Source organism: Lepidochelys kempii, chromosome 2 (assembly GCF_965140265.1).
Source record: "Lepidochelys kempii isolate rLepKem1 chromosome 2, rLepKem1.hap2, whole genome shotgun sequence".
NCBI lineage: Eukaryota > Metazoa > Chordata > Testudines > Cheloniidae > Lepidochelys > Lepidochelys kempii.
This window is the reverse complement of record NC_133257.1, coordinates 250,689,606-250,708,410: the sequence shown is the minus strand read 5'-3', so window position 1 is coordinate 250,708,410 and position 18,805 is coordinate 250,689,606. Positions and strand designations below refer to the sequence as shown.

Sequence of the window (18,805 nt, the reverse complement as noted above, 5' to 3'; positions counted from 1 at the left end):
ACAACAGAGTGCAAATATTTGTAATCAAAATATACACTTTGATTTCAATTACAACACAAAGTACAAGATATATATGAACATGTAGAAAAACATCCAAAATATTTAATAAATTTCAAGTTGTAGTCTCTTGTTTAACACTGCGATTAAAACGGCGACTAATTGCGATTAATTTTTTTGAGTTAATTGTGTGAGATAACTGCGGTTAATCAACAGTCCTAATAATTAGACAATGTAAATATGCAAAGTTCAGATCCACAACTGGAACCAAATCTGTGCTTTGGCCTGTTATGGCGACAGGTCAGAGTTAAGTTTGGATCTGGAGCTGACCTTCTCCACTACAGTTCAGAGCGGTCTGGATTCAGTGTTCTGGTTCGGGTAGACTTCAGTTATATAAAGATAACTCACCTTTATCTAACTGTCAAGGGAAAAGCATCTAAATCCTTTAACTAGTGGTAGCTTTGGACAAAAATATTTTCCCTACACACATTCTGGTTTTGGGCGAATCCACTGCATTTTGGAGGAACCGAAACGTGGATAACCGGGGTTCAGATCAGGGGTGCTTGGATGCGACCGTTAGGTTCAGACCAGAAGGGTCAGTCTAAGCTGACATTCAGGGTTAGCGAAGGGGGGTCGGGGTACGGTGACACTGGGGTGCCGGGTGAGGTGCCATGCGTTCGGGTAAGGGGGATTCTGGTTCAGGCCCTGGGGGGCTGGAAAACTGAGCTGTGCCCGGGGAACAGGGGTTCGGGCAACTGCCCCTGGGGACAGTCAGGAGCCTGCCTGTTCGGGTGGGGGGTGGGGGCTGCGGCCGGTCGGCCTGCTGCGGGGGAAGAGCGGCTCTGCGGAGATGGATTGGAGGGCAGGGAGGGCCCTGACTGATGCAGCGAGGAGCCGGCCCAGCTTAGAGCACAGGCTCCCTCTATTCGGTCAGGACCCACGGCACGGCCCCCCTCGGCCATGCCTGTGGCCGGTCTGCGAGAACGGCCCGCAGGCGAGCTGCCGCGGGGCGGCGGTCACGAGCGAGGGGCGACACGCAGCCGAGCCCAGCCCGCGGCCGGGCCAGGCTCTGACAGGCACGAATTCCAACTCGAGGCCGGGCGCGCGCTGGAGGCCGCCAGCGCGCGTCCCCGGCGGTTGCGGCGCGTCCGCGCGCCGATTGGCTGGCCGGCGGGAGCGCGCACAGGGAGCTGGTCGGCGGCCATTTTCTCTCTGGAGCCGGCTGAGTCCTAGTGCAAGAGAGGCAGCCGAGCCAGCCCCCCTCCCCTGCACGGAGCAGTAGCTGGTGGTCAGAGAGGAGGGGGCTTGGGGAGGCGGGGGAGCGAGAGGGGCGAGTGGGGGAGTGTGGGAGGGGGAGCGGCCCCTCCTGGCTGGAGGCAGCCCGGCGGCAGCAGTGGGAGGGAGGCAGCGAGGGTGGCACCGGGGTGCCTGGGTTTGTGCCTCCCCTGGCCGGGCAGCGACTGCCCCTTCCCCAGCCCCGGTCATTGCCCCTGTGCAGCGTCAGTCAGCCTGGGAGGCAGCACGGGCGCCGCTCTAGATGGGATAAGCTGTAAACATGTTCAGCTTTGAAGGGGATTTCAAAACCAGGCCCAAGGTGTCTCTTGGAGGAGCTAGTCGGAAGGTAAGAAACGCGGGGGGTCTGGCTGTGGTCTGTCTGAATTATTGATAGTGTCTGATTTTCCTAGCCTGCCTGTTTTGCCTTTTGCACCCAGCGGCTGGGCCTTACAGATGGGAGCAGGTGTGACGAAGGGGTTTTACGGGGCAGAAAGAGAAATGCCTCTCCACCGCCATGGGTGATGTGTTTGCTCACTTGTTTTGATTTGTGTTTTAAATCAGGCCACGCACCCCCAAGAGCTCCAGATGTATTCAAAAGTGATCTGATTTGTAGTGGGAACCATGCTTGGAGCAGCTAGTTTCTAGGGCTCGTTGAGTGAAGGGAGATAGTTAGGAACCTCTGTCTTTTCTTTTAACGAAAAGTCTTCATTGAAACATACAACAAAAATCATGCGTCATTGGAATGGGGGAGGGATATACTTGTAAAACTTAAAATTAATGCAAATTCATGCGGCCTCCATCCCAAATGGCTCAGGGTTCTCAGGTCACAATTTTATTCCTTCCTCACCAAGTTGGCATTCAGATGGCAAACTGAAATCAATGTATCATATGGAGAGTAAGTAGCAGTCAGTAGATGCTGTTGCTGTACTAGAGTACTGTATCATCCCCCCCGTTTATTGCTAAAAGGAAGTTAAATGGTTTGGTTAGAGCTTGCTGATTGGGAAGGGTTATAAATAATTTAATTTGTCAGCCACAGGGGACTCTCAGACCTAAAGAGCAAACAAATTCTAAAACACTTTTTGAAGCAGTCTGATTGAAAAGGTGGGGCTCCCTTTGGTTCATCAATTAGATTTGGGTTCTGCTTGTCATGATCACTATCATGGGGGGAGCTGTTTGAGCTTTGATGTAGTGTATTTGTTGTTCAATAACATAGATTAAAATATAGATTTGGGGCTGTGTATTATAATCGTAGGTTTCAGAGTAGCAGCCCTGTTAGTCTGTATTCACAATAAGAGAAGAAGTACTTGTGGCACCTTAGAGACTAACAAATTTATTTGAGCATAAGCTTTCGTGAGCTACAGCTCACTAACAAATTTATTTGAGCATAAGCTTTCGTGAGCTACAGCTCACTTCATCTGATGAAGTGAGCTGTAGCTCACGAAAGCTTATGCTCAAATAAATTTGTTAGTCTCTAAGGTGCCACAAGTACTCCTTTTCTTTTTATTATAATCATGTTTGTTGTTCTGGGACTTTTTATGTTAGGTAGTAAACTTAGAAGTCTGGGCTAATAAGAGAAAATTATGTTACCTGATATTAAATTCACAGTGAACTTTGCTATCACAGTATTATCTGCTACATATTTTCATAAAGAAAATGTACATTAGAACTGTATTAAGTGTGTGTAACTATTCATCTGAATTATAGAGGAACTATCTTCCTCTGACACTTCTGATGACTAAAAGCCATTTATGGTCATTAGAACACATACATAGCATTACATTTTTGTATGCCAAAAGTTGAATAAATCTTAATAGGTAAAAGTGGCAATTGGCCGAGCATGCCCTTCTCTTCAGGAATGTGTTTTAGGTATTTTACATCCTTTGGCATCAAATTATGATCACTAATAGTATCACTTACAGAATACGTTTCCTCTTCCAGAAGGGAAAAAAGTATCATAATATCTTCTGATACTATTATTAATTTTTCTAGTTTATGTAAATTGCAGTTGGATTCCCAATCATGGTGGGAATAATATTTTATAATGTGGAATAATATTTTGTAATATGAAATAATTTACTAATATATTCTGAATTAGCACACACACAGGTTAAATTCCTATAAGGGTAAAGTTGCAAGGGTAAATGTTCAAAAGCAAGGAAATGTGAAAGCCGAAATTGAGCATACAACTCTGTCCCATACAATTTACTTCTGCGATCTTGTCTAGATGGATGGGCACCGTTGTCTTCAGTAGCTCTGCCCTGATGCATGCATCTGCCTTCCTAGATCTACTTAGTGTTTGTGTTATCAGTGGGACTACTTACTTGAGTAAAGTTATGGTTTTCAATATTAATATGGGCATCGTAGGAAGCTCTAATATAGATATGTGTTTTGAAGAAAGTACTTACAGCATTTGGTGAAGATAATAGTTGAACTTTATTTATGTCATGTCACATGAAAAATGCAGATTATCACAATTTCTGCATAACAGGACATGCTATAGTAGATATATTGGTGTGGCAAATATTTGCATAGAGTTCAGGAATTGTGCATCTCACTGTTTTTGCTGATACCACATGATAGACTTTTGTGGGGAATTTCCCCATACTAAAGGGTTACAAAATCCAAAACAGGTTTCAAAGTAGCAGCCGTGTTAGTCTGTATTCGCAAAAAGAAAAGGAGTACTTGTGGCACCTTAGATTTGTTAGTACTTGTGGCACCTTAGAGACTAACAAATTTAAGGTGCCGCAAGTACTCCTTTTCTTTTTGAAAATCCAAAACGTGTTTCTTGTGTCAATTTTTTTCTGAAAGTTTGAACTGTTCTTTGGCATAAACTCTCCCCTCGCCAAGTTGTTTGTACCTTTTAAAAAAAGATACAATTCAAACCTCTAATGCTGCAAAAGAATCCACTCGGGCAGATCCTGGCACCAGTGCAGAGCTCCATTGAAGTCCAGCCAAGCTCTGTATGGGTGCATGGTTCTGCCTACATTGATAAAATTGCAGGATTAGGGTTCAAGTAAATGGTACTGTTTAAGTATGTATATAGACTGTCTGCTTCCAAAATTAAGGCCTTGTCTGCTCTAGGAATGTTTTGCTGGTATGGTTATACTGGTATAGCTAAACTTTCAAAACACTTCTAGTGTGGTTTCATAAACTATATTGGCATAAATATAGTTATACTGGAGTGAATGTGTCCCACACTAGGCGTTATATTGGCATAGCTGCTATTAAAAAAAATTAAAAAAAAATCTTACTCCCTAACTAACATCTATACTGGTACAACTTTTAGGTGTAGACCAGGCCTAAGGGACATTTTAATAGGTCAATTTATTTGGAAGGGACATTTAGGTATTTGGGCCTAAAAGTTGATTAATATGGTTGATTAATATTAAGTTGATAAGTTGATTAATAAGTTGATTAATAGGCCTACACTGTGTTGTACAATGGCAGGTCTTTCTTAAAGGGACACTGAGTTAAAAATCATATTTAAAAAGAGTTATTTACTGGTGTTACTAACAGCTTTCTTGATCCAAGATGCTGAATGTAATGTAATTTATCACTGTGGTTGTATAGAGTTGGCTTGGGTACTAAAAATAGACTAGTTCAGTTTTGCTCTAAATTATTTTACTTTTTGATTCATGTGCATTAATATAATCTGGAATGTAATTTTTAAAGGGAAATGTTTAAATCCAGTCTTTTAATTGAACTAAAAAATCATTAATTTTTGTTTTAGATTTCATTAAACCTCCTGATTGCTAGAAAAAAAAAATGTTCCTAATGTTACAGTACCTGAGAGAGTTCCTTTGAAGATTTCAGTTGTAATTTTTTAGTAATTTTTTAAATGTTTCATTGTAAATAAACCTGTGACTGCATGATATTCTCTATCAAAGGACCTGCAAACACCACTGGTAGTGTTTACTTCCATGCTTAGTCCCATTGACTTCAATAGGACTAGTCGTACTAGTTATGTATTTGTTTGCAGGATCAGCTATTATCCATGCAGAATTTATTTAGAATTAGATGACCAGTTGGTTTATTTTCATTTTTTGTAGTGTCTTCCTACAAATCGCACTGGTACCCTGGCTTTTGAGATCCTTTGAATATCACTGTTAGTTTCAGTCTTCATTTAACTATTACTCCTTTTCTTTTTGCGAATACAGACTAACACGGTGTTACTCTGAAACCTGAAGTAAGCTTCTAGGCCTTTTCATTTGAAAGGTAGTCTTCAAACTGAAAACTGATTGTCATGGTTGAGAGTTGAAGAAAAATCCCCATAACATTCTGAGTTACTTGTGGACTACCTTCTATACCTACTCCAGAGGTTGTTTTTGAGGTCTAAAAGGCTTGAAGCTACAGAACCTCTGATCTGGGGGAGGAAGAGTTGGTTTGGGAAGTGATGGGCCAAAGAATCACTTTGCTGACCTGCTGCCAAAATCTTTAGGCTGTCCTTGATTTCAGCTAAAAACTGCTTTAAATACTTTGGATTAATTAAGGTCAGATCTACAGTACTGGCCAATTGTCAAGGTTGGTCAACTTTTACCCTCAACAGAAACTTGGGTGCTAAACCTGCAACTGCATCCATGTTGGCAGATCCCAGAGCCTGTGTGGAATCCCATTTAAGTCAAAGGACTTTGAATGGGAGTAGGGACTTGCCCATGAGAGCTCTTTGCAGGGTATTGACATGGTAATGACATATTGTAATACTTGGCAGGACAAACTGTTAAAAGGGACACTGTCAATACAAGCTTATCCCAAAATGTAGATTTTGTAAAACAAACTTTTATAAAACTTAAGCCCATTAAATAGTATCATAATTTAAAAAACAACAACAAATCCAACACCTGTTTTAAAATAAATATTCCCCTGCAGTGTTTGTAACTCAGATATTTCAATACCACAAAACTGAAAGTGAAACTGACTTCATTGGTATTTTATCTGTTTATTAAATTGATGCTTGGAGAAATGAGAAAAGATAAAGCTTAAATAGTGTCAAGTAAATTGGGCTTTTAAAATTCTTTCAATTTGAATAATCTGAGGTTTTTAATAATGAACTAAGAAATTTGTTCACATAATATTGGTATGACTTTTTACATTGACATCATCACTTTAAGAATGAGAATTCTTGTATTTTTTAATAGGAGGTACACTGATAGGATCTAGAGAAAGTACTTAGCTTGCATAATGTAGTCTGCACGTGGAATGACTCACTAGGAAATAAACAGAAATTGGTGAGCTAAACAGTAGGAATAAGGGCCCCAGTACTGCAATGAGATCTGAACAGGCACAAGGGTCTGCTGGAATAGATTTTATTGTGGGATCTGGATTTACAATTATATGTATCTGTAAGAATTATAGAATTGTGGGATCTGTTTGAATGGGAATAAAAAGTGATATGTGACACAACTGGTTTATTGATTGAAAGCTTTTCATTCTTTCTTTCAAAAAGGAAGTCTTAAACTTATTTTATTTAGAGGTTTTCATTATATCTAATTTTTTTTTAGAAATGCATTTTACAAGAAAATATTTTATATTGCATTTGTAACTGCGCGCCAGATCACTGTTAAATTACTGGATCCTAGGGTTTTAGATTGTGATTAAAATTTGTGTTCTGGGTGTTGGTACCCTGGGAAAGAATTATAGTGCTTTATTGTACCTGCAAATGATACAGCATTGGCAGACCCTTATGCAGAGGTGGAGTCCAGACTCCAAACTGGTATAAGGCACTGCCCATACCAATATTTCTGTAATGTCGAGGCCTAAGTTTTGCAGTAGACTACACTGTTTCCACTGCATAGATCTAGAGTTCCGAGGTAATGCTGTTCATGTATTCTTACAATCTCACCAGGGAAACCTTAGAAACAATTTATAAATACATATATTTTCTGGGGGGTTTCTTCCTTCTACTTCATGGGGAATTTTCCTCATCCTTATATTGAAGTTACAAATTATGAAGTGATAGTTAAGGTTGCAGAAGCTATTCCATTCTAACCTGTTGTTCTCAATCCTTTGGTACTTTTTGAAAATTTGGGATGAAATTTCTAATCTTAAGGATGAACTTTTTTCTGTAAGTTTCAGAAAAATTGGACAAGATACTTAGTTATCAGGCTGTGGAAAACATACATCTTTCCAGTTTTGATATAATAAATCAAATAACATGCTGCTAAAAATTATAACCGGTTGTTTGTTTATATTACAGTAGAGTCTAGAGCAGGGGCGGGCAAACTTTTTGGCCTGAGGGCCACATCAGGTTTCCAAAATTGATGGAGGGCCAGTTAGGGGAGGCTGTCTCTCCCCAGACAGCTAGGCGTGGCCCGGCCCCTGCCTCCTATCTGACACCCCCTGCTTGTTGCCCACTGATGGTCCCCCCGGAACTCCTGCACCCCCAACGGGGCCCCTGCCCCATCCAACCCCCCAGTTCCCTGCCCTCTGATTGCCCCGACCCCTATCCATACCTCTAACCACACCCCTGAACCCCCCTGCCCTCTATCCAACTCCCCCTGCCTCCTTACCATGCTGCCTGGAGAACCGGTGGCTGGCCGTGCCGCCCAGAGCACCAGGTCAGGCTGCGGTTCTGCAACTGTGCTGCCCAGAGTGTTGTGCCAGTGGTGCGGTGCACTGAGAACAGCGGGGGAGGGGCCAGGGACTAGCCTCCCAGGCCAGGAGCTCAGGGGCTGGGCAGGAAGGTCCTGTGGGCCGTAGTTTGCCCACCTCTGGTCGAGAGCAGTGCTACTCAAAGTGGTGGTCTGCGGACCGGTGTCGGTCCGCGAGCCATCGGCTGCCAGTCTGTGCGCACATTGGGGAAAAAAAAATGCCGGTCCCCCACATTAGATAGCTTGAGAGGCACTGGTCTAGAGGCTCCAGTCAGGTCAGGGCCCCATTGCTTTACAGACATATAGTAAAGACAGTTCCAGCCCCAAAGAATTTCTCATCTCCTATAGACCATCTCTTCAACCTTTTTAGATCCATGAACCCATAAAGTCAAGTCTTAGGATTGGTGAAATCATTTTTTACATTACACTGGAGCATATTTTCTACAGTACAGTGGAGCAAAATGAGGAGAAGAAAATTCAAAATTAGAAATGTTTCCTTGTTTATTATGTATTGGTGTTTCTGATGGTCACTCAATAATAACCCACCTCTGTTTTCTGAAGCATCATATCAATTGGAATCTTACAGTGTGGATTTGATTTAAATCAAATTGGTATAAATCATGATTTCAATCACTAGTCAGGAAGACTTGATTTAATCATGGATTTCTACATAAAAGTGCATTCTGGAATATGCTGCTCAAACAGTTCCACTTTTGTTTCTACTGCGGGTCTCTCCCTTCTCACATTTATCTCCAGACTTCTTCTCCTTGTTCAGATCTATTCTGCCCCCAACAATCTTCTATTGAACTTTTTGAAACTTTGCACTTTCAGAGAGAGGTAAGGGATTGACTCTGTGTACACAAATTTGCAGAGGGACAATAGGGTTGAGGTCTGTTATTTCACACCTTTTTATATATATATATATGTATTAAAAAACATTTTTGCTGTTAACAAGCATGTTATCTCTGCAGACACAAATCCACAGTTTGAGAACTGCAAAACTAAGTATATCTGATGGTATCTTCTAGACTGAGCACTGAGTCCCATTGCATAGATAGAAAGATTAACCTAAATAATCTATACAGAAGCTCCTAGAACCCCATAAAATTGGGTCCATAATCCATGAACTATTGGAACTCATTTACAACATTTTTCCTAAACATTACATGAATATATTGTCTCATACTATAGAACTAGAATTTATAATCCCTATTCCATGATGAGTTATCTTTGAGCTATAATGTATATTAATGAAAACTATCTTTAGATAGGTTTTTTCCTGAAAAAGCATTTTATAAAAAAAAAAATACGATTTTTTTTATTTAGGAAAAAAACCATTGATTTTTATCCACCCTGGTATCTTACTTAATACACCAGTGAAACTGCAAGCTTTCCCTTGATGTATAATGCAGTGCAGCCAGTTGTTGTGGTTTTTTTTTTTAAAATTTTCAACTTGCCATTTCTAGGTTTTAAAATGAACAGGAGTACTTGTAAAAAGAAAAGGAGTACTTGTGGCACCTTAGAGACTAACCAATTTATTTGAGCATGAGCTTTTGTAGCTCACGAAAGCTCATGCTCAAATAAATTGGTTAGTCTCTAAGGTGCCACAAGTACTCCTTTTCTTTTTGCAAAGACAGACTAACACGGCTGTTACTCTGAAAGGAGTACTTGTGGCACCTTAGAGACTAACCAATTTATTAGAGCATGAGCTTTCGTGAGCTACAGCCCACTTCATCGGATGCGTAGATTGGAATATATAGTGAGATATTTTACACACACGCACACACACACACAGAAGGTGGAAGTTGCCATACAAACTGTAAGAGGCTAATTAATTAAGATGAGCTATTATCAGCAGGAGAAAAAAACTTTTGTAGTGATAATCAAGATGGCCCAGTTAGACAGTTGACAAGAAGGTGTGAGGATACTTAACATAGGGGAATAGATTCAATATGTGTAATGACCCAGCCACTCCCAGTCTCCATTCAAACCCAAATTAATGGTATCTAGTTTGCATATTAATTCAAGCTCAGTGTCCATTTATTCTTTTGTGTGGAGACTGTCCGGTTTGGCCATTGTACATGGCAGAGGAGCATTGCTGGCACAAATCTGACATCAGAAATCATAACAGTCAAAAACCGGTAGGAGAACACTTCAACCTGTCTGGCCACTCAGTAAATGATTTAAGGGTGGCAATTATGCAATAGAAAAGCTTCAGAAACAGACTCCAACGAGAATCTGCTGAACTTGAATTAATATGCAAACTAGAGACCATTAATTTGGGTTTGAATGGAGAGTGGGAGTGGCTGGGTCATTACACATATTGAATCTATTTCCCCATGTTAAGTATCCTCACACCTTCTTGTCAACTGTCTAAATGGGCCATCTTGATTTTCACTACAAAAGTTTTCTCCTGCTGATAATAGCTCATACAGTTTGTATGGCAACTTCCACCATCTCTGTATGTATATATATATCTTCTTACTATATGTTCCATTCTATGCATCCGATGAAGTGAGCTGTAGCCCACGAAAGCTTATGCTCTAATAAATGTGTTAGTCTCTAAGGTGCCACAAGTACTCCTGCTCTTTTTGCGGATACAGACTAACGTGGCTGCTACTCTGAAACCTAGGTTTTAAAATGTAACTGGTGAACCTAGCAAAGGCCTTAAAACACTCAACTTCATGGCTGTATGTAATGTAATAACTTTTGAATGCCACGTCTAATCAATTCCAAAATTTTAGGGAATGTTCTCAGCACCAGTGGACAGAACCTTATTGATTTTGGGGAAAATCGAAACTGAAAGAGGAAAAATGGAGGACATATGGAGCCCCTGACATCTGAGTAGCACAGCCACATCTTTAGGCACCTCTGCAATTGTCTGTAGATCAAATAACTGGTTGATGGCACCAGTAATGCTTCCCAGCATAACAATCCCACCATTTCATCTCTGCTTATCCTCCCAATAGAGTTTAACATGTTGACACCCTGAATGTCTTATCTCCCAGACAGAAAGAAGAATAATGGCAGGAGGATGTGTGGGGAATTAGGGCATGTACACAATCCCTGGCAGGGGGGAGATTGGGAGACCCTGGTATAGGAAGGTCGGGGAAAGGGGCATACAGACTTCCTTGTATGGGTAAAGGTATGATTGGGGGGCAGACAGAGCCTTGGGCACAGTGCGGGGAATAGGGGCACACAGAACTCCTGTCCCAGGAGAGACTGGAGGGAGTTGCAGGGAGTTTTTGAAATAAGGGGGGAAGGGAGAGTGGCAGACAGAGTTTTGAGGGAGTGGTGGTTGTGTGTAGTAAGCATGGCCTACAGAAGCTACAAACTGTTATCCCCTGGTATTCTAAATGTTACTTTAAAAAAGTGTCTCTTCTGCTGTAATCACTGATTTTTCTTACTGTGAGCCTTTCTTTCTATAATATGCTTTGTCCTCTGCCTGCTTCCTTCACTTCTCTGTTTCTCTGGTCTCTCCTTCAACTTTCTTGCCTGTGTCATTGTCTTCGTCTGCTCCATTTTGTCTTTGCATGTCTATTTTTTGTCATCTTGCTTCTGTCTTTGTCCTTGTGCTTTGTCTACCTTTCTTCTGCTTGGCTCTGCTCTGCTTATCTTCTTCCTGTGCTTGATAAGTGAAATATACAGGATTCCAGATGTCTGAAGCTACTGTCTGCTTTCACTTCAAAATTTAGGACTCTTTCATGCTGTACTTTCCTGCCTCTGGGACTGCATCATATCAAGTTTTTGATTTTTTCTTGACTGGTACAGCAGCCACTTGTGTGGTCATAAAGGGCTTCTGAAACTCGACTTTCCCAGGCTCAGTACACTACATCTGGAGAGCCTGCAAATATGGTTTATGGCCACCTTTGCTGCAGGGGAGAGTGGCCTCAGCTCTGATTCTCCACTGGAAGAATGGGTGGAACAGAGGTTATTATTTATTAAGTGCTGACATTGTGCTCCATGTGGTATGAAACACACAGACACAGTCCATGTCTTAAGTGTGAAGAAGAACTGCCAGCTGGCATGTCTCTCCACTTACCTTTATAGGGTGCCGTGGAAAACTCATCTCTTTGCACAACTTCCCTCAGTAACAATGATTTGCAGTATATCATAAATAATATGTAAGAACAGTCCCTCTAAAGATAGCAGTTCAAATCGGTGACATGAAGGAGAGGACAGGAATTTTGTTTTCCTGATTTTGTTTTTCACTCAATTGTTGCATGATAGAGATTTAAACTGCACATATTTGACCTGCATATTTGATAATGGTGAAGGGTTCAAGGGTTTCTTTCATTCGTAAGTCACAGAGATCTTTAAGGTTGCCAGCCTCTTTTTCTGGCTTCCTTACACTCTTCCCTCTCCAGGTTTATGTGTCCGCTCTCCTTGTCTTCTTGCTTGGGCCATAACCAGCATAAAGACTCTTAGATTTAGACCGAAGGAGCCAAGGCAGGAACTGCAGCTGCATGCCCCCTGCATCTGAGACTTCCAAATGTGGAGCAAACATGAGAAGTACATGCTGCTGCAATTGAGAAGTGGCTGGTGGACTATCCAGCAAGGGAATGAGGTCGCAGCAGCAGCATCTGATAGATGCTCATAAATAGCAGCAATGAGGCAGAAAAGAAGGGAGATAGCATGAGGTGGAGATGATTTTGGAGCCCCCTGCAGTGTTAAAACCTAGGTGACTGTCCTGAATGCCAGGGGAGGGAGTTTAGAATACCATCTAATAGCTGTCAGCAAACTAGTTGACACCCTAGATGACAGAAGCCAAGTATGACTCAGCACCAGTAATGAGATTGCAGATATCCACGGTTATATTAGTTTCTGACTGTCTGATTCTGTCTACTGTGATAGATTTTGTAACTGCTTAGTGCAAAAGCAAAGAAATATAACTAGATAGATAAAAATGCACTTGTAATACAAATAATTACTAAGATTTTCCCCAAAAGTTTTTAGTCATAGAGCATACATGTTAGAATTGGAGTAGCTGACCTAACAGGTCTTTGTTTACTGCTTCTTTACGGAGTCAAATTTTTAAAAATGTCTTAAGTGGTGAGAAAAGGAGTACTTGTGGCACCTTAGAGACTAACCAATTTATTTGAGCATAAGCTTTCGTGAGCTACAGCTCACTACATCGGACGCATACTGTGGAAAGTGTAGAAGATCTTTTTATACACACAAACCCAGACTATAAGGAGAATATGGTTTTGGGCCTCCACTCCGTCTTGCCATTTTTTTCTGTCCATGTATCTCTTTTCAACCCATTTTTCATGTATTATGGCTGTCTCTTTCCCGTCTCCCTCTCTTCATCCCTCACCCACTCACATTCATCTTTAGCCAGGTATGTCTTCCTTTTTCTGTTTCTCTCCTGTTTTTCCCTCCAGCCCTGAAATGTGAGAAATTACAAGTGTACATGTTTCAGAGCAGGAGCGTTTTCTTATTGGCTCTGTCTGCAGAGTGAAACAGATTGACAGGTAGTTGGTGTCACTGGGGTTGTGTTTCTGTGCAGGAGTTTGATACTAAGAATGTTTCATCAGGTGCCAAAGCTAGTAGTCCACTGGATATCAATTGCGAGAAAAGAGGTAATCTGTAAGGGTATATCCTGAACACTCAATTTATCAATTAATTTATACTTGGTTCATACTATCAAAATTACCCTTTTATATACTTAACTCATGGCATATTATTAACTTCAGTTGTTTTTTTACATGGTATAGTCAGAAACTTTTACCGTGCCAGTGTGAGAGGCTTTCTTTCCAGTTGAATGATAGATTTTTTTTTTAAATCTTTTTTTATTGTGTTTAAAATATGTGGAAACATTTCTCTTTGGAGACCAATGACTGTAATGGTCTCTTTGGAAATTAAAATACTGTCTTTAGAGGAATAGATGGTCAGATTGGCAGAGACCCTGAGGGTTTTTTGCCTTCCTCTGCAGTGTGGGGCCTGGGTCACTTGCTGATTTGAACTAGAGTAAATGGTGGAATCTCTCTAACTTGAAGTTTTAAAATCAGGATTTGAGGACTTTTGTAACTCAGTCAGAAGTTATGGGCTGACAGTTAATTTCTTTTGAACCACCTTTTAAAGTACCTTGCTAGAGTGGGTAATAATCTCTCTCTCTGCCTCAGGTTCCCATCTGTAAAATAGGGATATTTCCCAAACTTACAGGGAGGTGTTCTGAGTATAAATTCATTAATGTTAGTGAACCTTCAGATGGATGGTGATGGTGGCCATATAAGTACCAAGTGGATAGGTCGAAGTAGATAGCTAATAGGAAATGAAATTGCATCAGATCTGGGCCCATAACAGCGAAAATGCTCATAGGTCACTTTTCTGCATTTCTTTGAATATGGAATGTATTCTGCACTGTGAACCATTTAAAAATGTCTATTACTTTATGCAAATACCTGAACTTTTGAGTGAAAACACTACAGCAGCTTTTTTTGGTCCCCTTCTAGGAAGAAAAGGCTTCTCTTCTCCATCGTACCCAGGAAGAAAGGCGTAAACGAGAGGTAAAATAGAGATAGTGTTGTGGAAAACAACAGCTTGCATGTACACTGTAATTTTGTTCAGCCTGATGATAGTTACACTTTGAAATTTTGTACTTTAGTAGAGTTTTACTTGAAATTATTCTATAGGGTTTTTTCCAGTTTGTGAACTTTCTATGTACATTTTGTTCTTCCATATATCAGAATCAACAGAGCCATTTAAACTTTTCCCCCTAGATTTCCCCGATATGAATATTCTTCTATAAGAACTATTTACTTTTTTTAAAAAAAGTATTTAGTGTCTGATGCAATACCCATGGAAATCAATGCAAGTTTTGCCAATGACTTCAATGAGAATTGGATCAGGCCCTTAATGGAAAAAGGAATTTATGTGGCCAGGAATTTTCTCCTTACGCCTCCCTTGTCCTCGATTCCTCTGAACTGGGACTCAGGAGACCTAGGTTCTATACAAGACTCTGACACTGGCTTCTTCCCCTTTCTGTGCCTCAGTTTCCCCATCTGTAAAGAGAATGATACTGACCTCCTTTGTAAAGTACTTTGAAATCTACTGATGAAAAATGCTCTATAAGGAGTAGGGATGATAATTATTATGATAACGATGCTTGAGCCTGCAATTAAATCATTATCCTGTGTTGTGACATTAATCTGCTGCCATAACTAATTACTCCAAAATCACCTATGAAAAGAATGTAAACTGGAACGGTGAAAATACCATTTTCCAAACATAGTTGTTTTAATGAACAAACTTGGCAATAAAATGATACCAAGTAAGTGGAAAGTGAAAGGATTCATTTTTGTTTGACCTTCCCCATATTTTAAGAGGGGGTGAAAATACCCCTTTAAGTTTAGATAATTGGTCTCAGACAACAATGTGTACCTGAATAGTTTACATACTGATAAAGACCATAAACAAGAACATTTGACTCATAAACCTGTGCTTTTGTTTTTTTGCGAGACTGCTAACGAGTTCTATTGTAATTCACTATTTTTTATATTAGTTACTGGGTTTTGAGATCTAAAAGGATTGATTTTTAAGTTGGATGCACAGTTATGTACTGAATTTACACATGCAATCTGGTATCTTAAATTACTACTTCCATTTATGATCTGTCAGTCCTTACCAACATGCAAAAGTACTATTCTGTGTTTCAGAAACTTTTTGCTGAGTGATAAGTGGCTAACACACTCACTCAGCTGCTAATACTTGCATCAGAAACAAAGCACTGTGTATGGGTATATTATAGGCATATGCTTTGTGTATGTATCACACAAATATGTGTATAATGTATAGCTCCACTAGGGCTGTCAATTAATTGCAGTTAACTCATGCTATTAACTCAAAAAAATTAATTGTGATTAATCGCACTGTTAAACAATAGAATGCCAATTGAAAATTATTAAATATTTGTGGATGTTTTTCTACATTTTCAGCTATATTCCCACAGCTCCCATTGTCCGGGAACATTTGCACTAGAGCTGTGGGCTGCCGTGCAAATGTAAATAAACGGTCTGGAGGCCTGCCAGCAGATTACCCTGACGGGCCACAAATTGCCCACCACTTCTCTAAAGTTTTACATTGTTCTATTTTTGAATGCAGATTTTTTTTGTACATAATTCTACATTTGAATGTTCAACTTTCATGGTGAAGAGATTGCATTGTAGTACTTGTATGAGGTGAATTAAAAAATACTGTTTGTTTTTTACAGTGCAAATATTTTAATCAAAAATAAATATAAAGCAAGCACTGTTCACTTTCTATTCTGTGCTGTAATTGAAATCAATACATTTCAAAAATTATACATCCTAAATATTTAAATAAATGGTATTGTATTATTGGTTAACAGCGTGATTGATAACACGATTAATTGTGATTTTTTTAATCGCACAATTAATCACGATTAATTTGTTTAATCGCTTGACAACCCTAATCTCCACATATATTAGTTTTACAGGATGAAATAAAAGTCCCTTTATAGAAGAGTTTTTTTTTGTTTTGTTTTTTTTAAAAGAATGAGTCCTTTGAGAATAAAATCAGTTATGGGCTTTGAAAAAGTGCATGCAGTGAAATCTCAGTAGTGACCTCAGATTTCAAACACTCACAATTATGGGTCACTAATTGACAATTATGTATTCTAGGATGAAACCCATACCTGCAGAGAGGGAAAATATATCTGCCTTGCTGCATAATTTCACCCTGTGATATTATGGAGAGGTGGTGCATCTCCATAGTTGAGGTTGAGAATTTTTCCTAACTTTGCCCTTCCATCCATTAAAACCTTAAAATCTTTGATGTTTCACATTTTGTGTTTTGGTCTGGGGCCAGCACGGAATTAATTTGCTCAAATCTTGGAATAGTCAGTCAGTCTGTTTGGGGACCTGGGATTCAAAATCATACTGTAGATGTTGGATCGTGTTTTTCTGAAATTCTTTTAATGCCTTTTTTTGACATCTCAGCTCAAAAATGGCTTGTCTTAGAAAACAGGACAAAGGCATATTTGGTAAATTAATCACTGGTTAATTAGGATAATAAGAATGGCTTGTCTGTCTACAGCAAACTTTTAAATAGCATCAAATGTCACATGGAGACTTCTTTTTTTTGTCTGAGTAGGCCGTAAAAATGTAAGCGGGTATGGGTTTGTCACAGTAGTTTAAAAAAAAAAAAGGAAAAATTTTGACCTGTCCCCAAGTAACCCTCACTGATTTTGCTGTTGCCCGATTTCCCTACTTCCCCTGTCCTCAGCCATTGCCTTTGAGAGTTACTTACCCAATTACCTGCAGTTTTATCCTCCTCCTCTCCCCCTGCCCGAATAAATGCATCCTACCAAATAGTACAGGTATGAATGGAAATGTAATCTATATGCACTTCCATCGAATACTTCTTATCACCTTAATTGGCTGTGCTAGCAGTAGAAACTATTAAACTTCTTCCAGAATATCTGAGCCAGCTTGGCTTTCTGCTTAATTCTTTTGCAGAAATTAAGTCTCTTTAAGGAAATGATACTTTAAGACATTTCTGGGTGCTGAGAAGACTCCATAAAACGTTCCTCATCTTCTCTAATTTTTGTGCGAAGAGGAAGTGTCTTTCTCTATCTCCATGCCATGTCCCTGGGTCTGAAGCACCAGATCTCATCTTCCTCTCAGAAGCAAAGGATCCCTTTAGAGGCAGTAAGACTACACCAAGAATATACCTGACTGATATAATCTATTTCTTATCCTAACAGAAACAACCCTAAAAGGCCCTGAACTTTGGCTAACCACTTGGGTCAAAGGGTAAACATAAGAATGGCCCTATTGGGTCAGACCAAAGGTCCATCTAGCCTAGTATCCTGTCTTCCAATAGTGGCCAGTGCCAGGTGCCCCCAAGGGAATGAACAGAACAGGTAATCATCAAGTGATCCATCCCCTGTCGCTCATTCCAGCTTCTGGCAAACAGAGGCTAGGGACACCATTTCTGCCCATTCTGGCTAATTGCCATTGATGGACCTATCCTCCATGAACGTATCTAGTTCTTTTTTGAACCCTGTTATGGTCTTGGCCTTCACAACATCCTCTGGCAAGGAGTTCCACAGGTTGATTGTGCATTGTGTGGAAAAAATATTTGTTTTAAACCTGCTGCCTGTTAATTTCATTTGGTGGCCCCAATTCTTGTGTTAGGAGAAGGAGTAAACAACACCTCCTTATCTACTTTCTCTACACCAGTCATGATTTTATAGACCTCAATCATATCTCCCCTTAGCCATCTCTTTTTCAAGCTGAAAAGTCCCAGTCTTATTCATCTCTCCTCATACGGAAGCCGTTCCATACCCCTAATCGTTTTTGTTGCCCTTTTCTGAACCTTTTCCAATTCCAATATATATTTTTGAGATGGGGCAACCATATCTGCACACAGTATTCCAGATGTGGGCATACCATGGATTTATATAGAGGCAACTTGATATTTTCTGTCCTATCATCTATCCCTTTCTTAATTATTCCCAGCATTCTGTTTGCTTTATTGACTGCCGATGCACATTGAGTGGATGTTTTTAGAGAACGATCCACAATGACTCGAAGATCTCTTTCTTGAGTGGTAACAGCTCATTTAGACCCCATCATTTTATATGTATGGTTGGGATTATGTTTTCCAATGTGCATTACTTTGCATTTATCAACATTAAATTTCATCTTCCATTTTGTTGCCCAGTCACCCAGTTTTGAGAGATCCCTTTGTAGCTCTTTGCAGTCTGCCTGGGACTTAACTATCTTGAGCAGTTTTGAATCATCTGCAAATTTTGCCACCTCACTGTTTACCCCTTTTTCCAGATCATTTATCAATATATTGAATGGGACACCACTATTTACTTCTCTCCATTCTGAAAAATGACCACTTATTCCTATCCTTTGTTTCCTATCTTTTAACCAGTTATCAATCCATGAGAGCACCTTCCCTCTTATCCCATG

At 40.2% G+C, this 18,805-nt stretch overlaps 1 protein-coding gene across 3 annotated transcripts in view; it reads left to right on the top strand.

The window, feature by feature from the left end:
- Positions 1-1,317: 1,317 nt before the first annotated feature.
- UBE3C (ubiquitin protein ligase E3C) overlaps positions 1,318-18,805 on the top strand; it is a 168,632-nt gene continuing 151,144 nt past the window's right edge. For all 3 annotated transcript variants that reach the window (XM_073334553.1, XM_073334552.1, XM_073334554.1), the window contains exons 1-2: positions 1,318-1,618; positions 14,315-14,368. In XM_073334553.1, coding sequence (XP_073190654.1) covers positions 1,553-1,618; positions 14,315-14,368 — 120 coding nt within the window. In that variant the 5' untranslated portion in view covers positions 1,318-1,552. The remainder of the gene's footprint in view (positions 1,619-14,314; positions 14,369-18,805) is intronic.